The sequence below is a fragment of the Ammodytes marinus genome (assembly GCF_949987685.1).
Source record: "Ammodytes marinus genome assembly, chromosome: 18".
In the NCBI taxonomy this organism is placed as follows: domain Eukaryota; kingdom Metazoa; phylum Chordata; class Actinopteri; order Uranoscopiformes; family Ammodytidae; genus Ammodytes; species Ammodytes marinus.
Window position 1 is genome coordinate 1,946,902 of NC_137222.1, and position 11,267 is coordinate 1,958,168.

General features: G+C 38.6%; 1 protein-coding gene across 1 annotated transcript in view; it reads right to left on the reverse strand.

Annotated features, from left to right (window-relative positions):
* Positions 1 to 1,662: 1,662 nt before the first annotated feature.
* brap (BRCA1 associated protein) overlaps positions 1,663 to 11,267 on the reverse strand; it is a 19,444-nt gene continuing 9,839 nt past the window's right edge. Inside the window, exons 11-13 of the mRNA XM_080046927.1 lie at positions 10,648 to 10,751; positions 9,397 to 9,536; positions 1,663 to 3,085 (exon numbers count right to left, since the gene is read on the reverse strand). Coding sequence (XP_079903053.1) covers positions 2,868 to 3,085; positions 9,397 to 9,536; positions 10,648 to 10,751 — 462 coding nt within the window. The 3' untranslated portion in view covers positions 1,663 to 2,867. The remainder of the gene's footprint in view (positions 3,086 to 9,396; positions 9,537 to 10,647; positions 10,752 to 11,267) is intronic.

The window sequence follows — 11,267 nt, forward strand, 5'->3', positions numbered from 1 at the left end:
ATCTAACATCTAAAGTTAAAGTTAAGGGCAGAAATTGTATTTTGGGTGTCGCTCGAATTAACAACAGTGTATATGTGCCAAAATGTTCTAGAAAAAATGTACTTCTAAAAACTATAAATGTGGGTAACACTTACTCATTAAGGGAGCATGTGCTACGAATGGGCTTGTTTTGGGTGTTTTTCTTACCCTGCGTTCCGAATCGCATACTTTCTACTATATAGTATGGTAGAAAAAAGATTTAGGATGTACCGATTCTTGTGGCCAGATTTAGGATGGTTAGAAGTACCCGGATGTCCTACTTCATCCGGCCAAGATTGTTAGTGTTGAAAACTGCATCCTATTTGGGGCGATTCTGACCCACAATCCGGTGCGCACGTGAAGTGACGTCACATCGTCGAAGCCTCCATATGAAAACAAACGGGGATGCGACAGATATAAAAGCAAGAGGCAAGATCAAGGCGCAATGTTATGATGAAATAAGAGAGTAAAGTATGTCCCAATAGTATGCCTACTGCATCCTAACTAGATTCTTTTTATCGCCGGGTGTAGTATGTAGAATAGAAAAAAGAAACCGACCCGTGTACCTTTACTACAGGTCATCCCCCTCCTCTCTCTCTCTCTCTCTCTCTCTCTCTGTCTCCCCATTTCAACTCTGTACTATAAAAAAATAAAGCTTGAAAATGCCAAAAAATAATCTTAAAGAAATATTTCAAAGGTCCTCGTAGCACCTTTAACTAGACTGAAGAGAAGTTTGCGTGCAGGAACTCACATTCATTATCATCTTAACTTCTGACCACATCTTGCGCGTGACACGGCAAAAGCTTGAGTGTGAAACAGGAAGCTACAGGACGTGTGTGTAGCTTTAAGAAGGGTCTGTAAACAGTTTACATTTAACAAGCCACACGCACACACACACACACACACACACACACACACACACACACACACACACACACACACACACACACACACACACACACACACACACACACACACACACACACACACACACACACACACACACACACACACACACACACACACACACACACACACACACACACACACACACACACACACACACACACACACAGTTTACTTCCAACAAGCTGCTGAGTGTAAACTGTCAATGTTGAGTTTGCTGCGGCATCACCAGGTTGTAACACACTAGTGAGACGCCCCCGAGCTACTACGCTATGCACTGGAAAAAATGTTGTTAAAGCTGGGGTGGAGGATTTGGGGAGAAAATGGCAGTTGGGATAGAGATTCGAATCCAAATACCTCAACCGCTCCACTTGTTCTCTTTGGTCCCTCATTAAGAAAAACTATATAAAAATATCATTCTTTGCACTGATGGTCTCGTTTGCTGTGACATTTAATGAATCATATCGGAGGAAAAATTAAGACTATTTAGGAAATATTTAAAAGTTCCTCATAGCACCTTTAAGTTATCAATTAACTGCAAGCACGACCCTTCTCGACTTCCGTATGTTTCTAGAGAGGAAAAATATTGAGAAGTAACGAATCAACCCAACTTCATTTGAGATTTTTTTTTTTTACTTAGGAAATAGACAAAAAAAAAACATAACTTGAAAGCATTTAGAACAAAACATTATTTTCCTTTACAAAGACATTCGCCTTCCAGCTTCTCATAGCCTCACACACACACACACACACACATGTAAATAAAATAAAAAAAGGGTCATTTTTAACTCAAAATAATAATTAAGTAAATCTTAAACAAATGTTGGTAAGAAGAACTTTAACAGGGTAATAAACTGGGCACATAAATGAAGATCGATTTTGATCATATAAAACACCATTTATGATCAAAACATTTGGAAATAGCATCGTGTACATTTGCATCACGCGGATGAAAATATTTGGAAACCACAAAAGGCAGCTGTGTCTTAAATGACAGAGCGATCCACATCTCTTGTGGAAGCTGCGTTAAAGCTATAGTGCGTGACTTCTGTCAACCCCTATGAGGAATTCTGAGTAATTACAACAACACTGTCTGTGCATCTACATGAGGTAAAGCCTTCAGTGATCGTGGCATGGATTTTATACCTTCTGCCATATACGTCCAGGTTTTTTCTTAGTTGTAGAATCAACAACTGAAACATTTCTTGGGCTCTTCTTGGGATTTTTCTGAGCTCTTGCGCCAGTTTGTAAACGCTGCCATACTGAGAAATAGAGAGATTTTTACAGAGCTGATAGGCTTAATCAACTCTCAACCCGTTTGGATGGTAGCTTGAATGCAACAGATTCAAATTTAATAATTTCCCAAAAAAAGTTACGCACTATAGCTTTAAATTGTGCAGGAAAAATATCACTAACACTTTCAACTCTTTGATCATCTTCATTTTCCCCTTCGAGCGCTTTTCTCTTGGGGGAACCAAACTTTAAAAAAGGTGGAGTCTGCGCTTTGTCAAAATCAGTGAATATGTCAACAAAAGGGGCCCCGCTGTAGCTAGCAACACACCAGTTTTACAGAGCCTAGGCCGTGTATTAAAACCAGATTCATTTCCTCTTGCGTCCCCTGCCTCTCCTGCCCCTGCCTTGGGCCTGTGAGGCTGTGTTAGGGTCCGAAGGGCTTAATCAACTTCATCAAATTTAGTTTACAATTTTTTTTACGCACTATCGCTTTAAATTGAGCAGGTAAATATCACCAACACTTTCAACTCTTTGAGGGCTGTTTTCACTTTCTCTTGCCCCTCCCCCGGCCTCTGCAGCCGCGGCTAGAATGCAACAGACTCAAATTTAATTTATATAAAAAAAAATAGTAGTTACGCACTATCGCTTCAAATTGTGCAGGTAAATATCGACACTTTCAACTTTTCGACCAAACTTCCAGAGGGCTGTTTTCACTTCCTCTTGCGTCCCCTGCCCCTCCTGCCTCTGCCGTGGGCCTGTGCGGCTGCGTTTGGGTCTTCTGGCCCGGCCGCGATGTTGATCTGTCCCTCTTGTATCTCACTGCGCGCCTCTGGAGGGAGATGTTCTATCTGCTGCTGAGTCTCCAGGTAAAACATCACGTCTCTCAACTGCTCCTGGAGTTCCACTATAGCACCGTCCTTACGCTCGCCTGTAAAAGGGGGATAAAACACAATAAAAAAATTGTTAAATTTGGGGCGCCCTTAGCTCAGTTGGTAGGGCGTCCCCCCCCCCCCCCATCGGCCTCGGCCAGCAGCGGACCCGGGTTCGATTCCAGCCCGCGGTCGTTCTCTGCATGTCACTCCCCTCTCTGCCCCATTTCAACTCTGTCTCTACACTATCAATAAAGCATAAAAATGCCAAAAAAAACATCTTAAAACAAAAACTAAACAAAATAGTTAAATTTGAATAATTTGTTGATCAGTTTTCGATTTTTTAACAAAAGGAAAAATAAATAATAGTGAATACAAAAAAATTTAAATACATCAAACAAAATAAATAAAAAATAAAAATATACATAGCACACATATTTATAAAACAAATTTACTTGAGTAAAAATAATATGTTGAGGGAGGGGAGAGGGGGAAGGGGGGAGGGGGGAAGGGAGAGTGTTGTGTATGTATTGTATGCGTTTACTTATTCTGTTTTTTTTGTCCATGTGTATAAAACTATAAAACCACAAAAAAAATAATAATAATAATAATAATAATAATAATAATATGTGTCTATTGCTGCAGCAAACCGAGAAATGTCCTTTAATTGTGGCGGAGTAAATGTTTAATTGTCTTATGGAAAAATCACTTTTCTCAACATTATCTTTACAGTGCATTGAATTACAAACGGACACTAATACTATACACTATTAAAGCTGCAGTGTGTAGAATTTTGGGTTTTATTTCCTAGCAGATTTTGTAGAAAGTAATTATAATATCCATAAGTACATTTAATTTAGTGCATAATAGCTGAAATTTTTTTTTGAATATTATTTTTTTTCCCCTTAGAAAGGGTCTCATATATGTCCATATTTCTGCAAATCTTGGACCAAGGCCTAGTGCCGCCATCTTGAAAGTGGCATAGTTGGAATGTCATCAGGTGCATTGTTTAAAATTTAGAATTGTTATTGTCCTTGAAGGCCACTGTAGTTTCTGTTATTATTCGAAAGGGTTGGGGTTACCCAGGGAGTGTTGCATTCTAGAACTTTGTAGAACTTTCTTGATGATGTCATATTACACACTGCACCTTTAATAAATAAATACTAAACAGATTGATCTACCCCAGTGTTGTGTGTCGTGTTAGCTTGAGTCACTAATAAACAAGTGAGTCGTAAGTTTAACCGGAACTTGACTAGAATAAACTCAGACTACAGTCACTTACAAGAACCAACCCACAGAATCAGATAACACACACTCATGTTCATTATAAGAACAGGAAACGTGTGGTCAATAATAGATTAAACAGACAAGCAGATGTAGTGGCATCAACACACACACACACACACACACACACACACACACACACACACACACACACACACACACACACACACACACACACACACACACACACACACACACACACACACACACACACACACACACACACACACACACACACACACACACACACACACACACACACACACACACACACACACACACACACACACACACACACACTAAATGTAAATATTAGGAATACTCAAAATTTCAAAGCAACTGTCTGCAACTAGATTTTTGAGTTTTGTGGCTAAAACTAATACTTTGAAATTTGAAGGAAAGCCGTCTATATTAGAGCCAACTCATTATCTACTGTTGAGATAACTTATCATTAATATGTTATGTAGCTTAAAGGTGCAGTGTGTAATATGACATCATCAAGAAAGTTCTAGAAAGTTCTAGAATGCAACGCTCCCAGGGTAACTCCACCCCTTTCGAATAATAACAGAAGCTACAGTGGCCTTCAAGGACAAGAACAATTCTAAATTTTAAACAATGCACCTGATGACATTCCAACAATGACACTTTCAAGATGGCGGCACTAGGCCTTGGTCCAAGATATGCAGAAATATGGACATATATGAGACCCTTTCTAAGGGAAAAAATATAATAAAAAAAAAAAATGTTCAGCTATTATGCACTAAATTAAATGTACTTATGGATATTATAATTACTTTCAACAAAATCTGCTAGGAAATAAAACCCCAAATTCTACACACTGCAGGTTTAAAGATTTGAGTTCTACAGACAAAGAATTCCAAACAGAAAAAAGGTGAGCCAACTTATTTTTTGTTCAGAAAGCTTTCCAGACGGTTTTAACACTGTTTAAGGTTCGAATCAACAGTCTGACTGATTTTTATACTTACCATATAACATATAAATGGCAAGTTGTTTAGTTGGCTAAAACGTAGGCTGTAACTTAAAAGGTAAGAGTTTTAAGACCTCTAAAAATCTATTTTAGAAGATTTTCCAGAAACGTTTTCATTTTTACAGTGGGAAAAGGCAGTGTGTGTGTGTGAGTGTGTGTGTGTGTGTGTGTGTGTGTGTGTGTGTGTGTGTGTGTGTGTGTGTGTGTGTGTGTGTGTGTGTGTGTGTGTGTGTGTGTGTGTGTGTGTGTGTGTGTGTGTGTGTGTGTGTGTGTGTGTGTGTGTGTGTGTGTGTGTGTGTGTGTGAGTGTGAGTGTGAGTGTGTTCCATATAAACAGAGAGCCCATGCACGTGGTGGGGGGAACATTTGTTTAAACATCCTCAGGCTCAACGCTCAGAGCTGGAGGGAAAATACGGGTTAGTCTAAACTGACGAGCCCATATCTCCATCGAAACCTTTAAGCTTTAAGACATTTACATTTCAATGCACTGAAACTAGAGACTCAACCTTCCTATGGATCAAGTATCAGTATGGGCAGCATTTGCTATTTATCTTATTTAAAGTAGCAATGAGTAACTTTAAAATATTTCTGAAAAAGTCTAATTTTTCCTCTGTTGATCATGAATTACATGTAACAGCAAACGAGACCGTCAGTGCAAAGAATGCTGTTTTTATATAGTTTTTCTTAATGCTTTTGTCATGGGTATATGCTCACCCAGGAATAACATTTGCGTAGTAAAAACACTACTGCTATTGTCCAAAGGGGGCGCAAGGATGAACAAAACCTGAATGTTCCTCGGAGCACCTTTAAGGTGCAATATAGAGTTTCATAGGAGGGGATTTGTTTACATTCACAGAGCCTGCAGTTAGTTTATTAAACATATTTACTCTAGATGTAATTCATAGATAATTGATAGTTGAATAATTCTATCATAAAAAATATTATTTTGAGGAACCTAGAACCAAACGTTAAGACTAGAATACGTTTGTAAACCAAACTGTGGGCCCTGCTGCTGTAAACAACAACAGACAGTGAAACAGTAACTTTTCAGGAAGCTTTCTAACTTCAAACAGTGTTCCAGGGATCACATTTTCCTGTGAGGAAAGTTTGTTCATTCAGTTATGAGAATATACCTGAGAAAATGTTCACTTCTCAGACACAATGAAAAAGTTACACAGTGCACCTTTAATAAACATGACTTTATTTGTTTGATAAAGATGTATAATAGGTGTAATAAAAGCCATATTCTTCTTAAATGTAATTTCTTAAATGTTTTCTTCTATAGTTTCTACTGTTCCTGTTTTCACCCGAGCTGTGCGCTGTGTGGCTGCACATTTGTTTACGCTTTGCACATATTACCATAAAACCATTGTGTAAAACAATGTCATAATGCAAATACATTACTATGTCAATAAGGAAATGCTATGTGACTAAAATAGCAACTCTAGCATCGGACACATGACCTTTTCACAGTGGTGTAGAGAGTACCTCTGAAAAGTTTTTTTTAAAAGGTTCTCCAAGGAACTTTCAGCTTGCATTCATTCTTGCGCCCCCTTTGGACAAAAGCTGTAGTGTTTTTACTACGCCAGCTGTTCCTGGGTGAGCGTATACCCATGACAAAGGCATTAAAAAAAACGATATAAAAATAGCATTCTTGGGCGCTCCAGTGTCGTAGTGGATAGAGCGCGTACCATATTGGCTCTGGCCTCGTTGCAGTGGTCGTGGGTTCGAATCCGACCCGTGGACCTTTACTGCAGGTCACCCTCCCCCCCCCCTCTCTCTCTCTCTCTCTCTGTCTCCTCATTTAAACTCTGTACTGTCTAATAAGCTTGATAATTAAAAATAAAAAAAAAATAAAAAAAATATCATTCTTTGCACTGATGGTCTCGTTGGCTGTTACATGAAATGAACGATCATCAGAGGAAAAATTTGACTGTTTCAGAAATATTAGCATATTTGCATTAAACATTACCCCAGTTCTGAGGTCTTTACACTGGCTTCCTGTCACTCAAAGAATTGATTTCAAAATACTGATGTTGGTTTATAAAGCACTAAATGGTTTAGCGCCAAAATACATTACTGATCTGCTGATACGTTATGAACCGTCCAGAGCCCTTAGGTCGTCTGGGACAGGTTTACTTACAGTCCCTAGAGTTAGGACTAAACGAGGAGAAGCAGCTTTTAGTTTTTATGCACCAAATATCTGGAACAAACTCCCAGAAAACTTGAGGTCTGCTGCAACCCTCAGTTCTTTTAAATCGAGTCTGAAGACTTTTCTGTTTCCATTTTAACCTGTACTTTTCATTTTATTTAAATGTTTTACTTCTTTTCATTCGCTTTTAAATGTCTTCTAATGTGTTTTATGTATTTTAATCTTGCCCCTGTAAAGCACTTTGAGTGGCCTTGTGTTTGAATTGTGCTATAGAAATAAACTTGCCTTGACTATCAAAATCTTCACTAGAAAATACATTTTGACTCCCTCCAAATATCTGGTGTCAGCAGCGGTTGGTGACTCAGAGGAAAATATGCCGAAAGAAAATATGCTCAATGCTTTATTTAGCCTGGAGGATAGATGGATGAAAGGTGTCTGTATTTAGAACGACTAATAGATGGCTAATGAGTGAGTCATTAAAAAGGGCAAGTTGGGACGTCGCGCACACACACACACCAGTTTCAGGGGCCGAGCCGAGTTCATACAAAGGGGTCGGTATCGGTTCACCCACACAAATACACAATACACACACACACAGATTACTGTTCGAAATCTCCACCTTAGCCTCGTATGTTTCAAGCCTGCTCACAATTGGAATTAATATCTTAAATCGTCCCATCCCGAGATATCAAAGATTGTGTATTAATAACAGGGGAAAACAGCCTTCTACAGCAGGTCAGGTTTAAGTTCTCAGCCAAAGATCATTTGTGAGGGGAAGATGCTACACTCTGTACAAGAGTATTTTTCCTCCCAGTGTTTTTCTGTAGTTCACACAACACTGTCAGAGTGAGACCTCTTCTTTAAATAGTAAACACATACTGTGAGATAGATAGATAGATAGATAGATAGATAGATAGATAGATAGATAGATAGATAGATAGATAGATAGATAGATAGATAGATAGATAGATAGATAGATAGATAGATAGATAGATAGATAGATAGATAGATAGATAGATAGATAGATAGATAGATAGATAGATAGATAGATAGATAGATAGATAGATAGATAGATAGATAGATAGATAGATAGATAGATAGATAGATAGATAGATAGATAGATAGATAGATAGATAGATAGATAGATAGATAGATAGATAGATAGATAGATACAGTTCAATACAGCACACCTTCTTGGCATTGGGATAAAGGGAGAGGAAAAAGACAAAAGGAAAGATTCCAGAGGTCATGGAAAAAGGTGTTCCCTTTTGTCACAGACTTTATAAGGGCCAAGCCTTCTGCAAGACCTGACAGGTTGACTTTTGACAGGGGCTGCTCAATTGTTGCGATTATTTTTGATAGATTGCTTTTGAGATTACGATTATTTAACACAATAACTACCTTGATTTTAGAAACATCAGAGACAGACAGAGACAGAGACAGAGAGAGACAGAGAGAGAGAGAGAGAGAGAGAGAGAGAGAGAGAGAGAGAGAGAGGGGGAATGACCTGCAGTAAAGGTCCACGGGTCAGATTTGAACCCGCGACCACTGCAGCGAAGGCCGGAGCCAATATGGTACGAGCTCTATCCACTACGCCACCGGAGCGCCCCGATACTTCTTATTTGTATAGGCCTAATTGTTGGGAGTCAAAATTGTAATTGTTTAAATTGCCAAAATATTATGTTTATTTACCATCTAGGATTAAACTGATTTCGCTTTTGAGGTCAGAAAAAACAGGTCTTATTGTTAAAACAGGAGCCTTCCTGAGAAATGTCCTGCCATTGTTTAAGTAATGTTTTTGTTTTTATTGTTTTTGTTTTTTCCTTGCCGTACACCGTTGTTTGTTTGTAATGATTTAATTTGAATTGTGTGCTCCATGCCATGTGCTATGGCCGTGAGCCGTAATAAATAAATAATTGCAATGCAATATTTCCCCTATTAACTCACCGGTCTCTTTCCCTTTGCGTTCCTCGTCGGCCACCTGAGCCTGAAGTGTCACCTGATTGGCCCGTAGACATCGGTTCATTTCCTGTTCCTCCTTCAACTCCTGACTCAACTTCACCACGCGAGTGTTCAACTGAGTGCACCTTTAACATGTACACACACAGACAGACAGACAGACAGACAGACAGACAGACAGACAGACAGACAGACAGACAGACAGACAGACAGACAGACAGACACAAAAACACACAGACAGACAGACAGACAAACAGAGGTTATTACGGCTATACTTGTGAGGACATTCATTGACATAATTCCCTAGCCTCTTACCCTATCCATCAAAACTAAATGCCTAACCCCAACCCTTACACTAACCCTAACATAAACCTAATTCATACCTGAACCCTATAACCTAGTGTTAACCCTCAAACAGCTCCTTTAAAGGCCTGTCCTTAAAACCTAGTGTTAACCCTCAAACAGCTCCTTTAAAGGCCTGTCCCAAAGTGAGAACCAGACTAAAATTTTCTCACTCTTAAGGTCTAAAAGTCTCAAAATCATTTCTAAAAGCAAGCACGTTTTTTGGACTTGTCATAACAGGAAAATCTAATATTACTAACAATGATTGACAGAATGCAGCATGCCAAAGTCATTTTAATGACACCTCACTATTGTTTTTGATTTCTCCTGTGCTTTTCTTGTTCGTACATGTCAAATGGTTTTTGGAAAGTCTGGATATTTTTTTTTCTGAATTTCCTGGGGAAAATACCGTTGAGATTTTAGGAGAATGGCTTGAAATTCTTCCAAATATTATATGTACAGAAAAATTGTATACGTGTTTTAATGTTGTAGCTGTTGTTTAAAGGTGCAGTGTGTTATATAAAGCGACATCAAGTGATGATATGGTATAGGTCAGCACTCCCTTGCTAACCCCTCCCTTTGGGAGAATTTACAGAAGCTACGGTGGCCTTTAAGGACAAGAAGCTATAGTTACTAGACATAGCATCATCCACCACTGCCTCAAGTCTTTCCACGATATCAAGTGATGACGTGATGATGTATTTAGTTATTTATTCTATAGTACTTCTTCTTCTTGGTCTTCCAACAGGTGCATTTCCCCAGGACGCCCCTATATATATAAAAACCTGTAAGGCTGTTAAGTTTGTCCCTTCTGTGCTACTGTAGAAACATGGCGGTGCAACATGGCGGCCTCAGACATGCATTTAGTTATTTATTCTTTGGTAAATTTTCACCTACTTTTTCTCCATGCTCGTCTTGTCTTTGCTCATTTCTCCAAAGCGACGTTCCAAGTTATCACAGCGTTCCAACGTCTCTTTGAATTTAACCTTCATGTTGTTAATCTGGAAGAGATAGAAAGGCACATGAGGGAAAATAGGATGATGTCATGAAAAACTATGCAGAAAATATAAAAAAGTTAAAAAAAAAGGGTAAAAAAATAAAAAAATAAATAAAATTAAATATTTTTTTTAAATAAATTGTATTAATAAAAATAATAAATGAATGAAGGACATTAAAAGCATATAACACATTTAAAAGAAATGACAACCATAAAATATTGAAAAATTAATAGATGGTGGAATTCAATAAAAAGCAAGAGCATAGAAATGTGTCTTGAGCTGCGACAGCAAGATTTAATATAAAATATTATATAAAAATCCCTCTTTACTGGGTGCTCCGGTGGCGTAGTGGATAGAGCGCGCACCATATCGCCTCCATCTTTCGTTGCAGTGGTCGCAGGTTCAAATCCGACCCGTGGACCTTTACTGCAGGTCATCCCCCTCTCTCTCTCTCTCTCTCTCTGTCTGTCTGTCTCCCCATTTCAACTCTGTACTATCTAATAAAGCTTGAAAATGCCA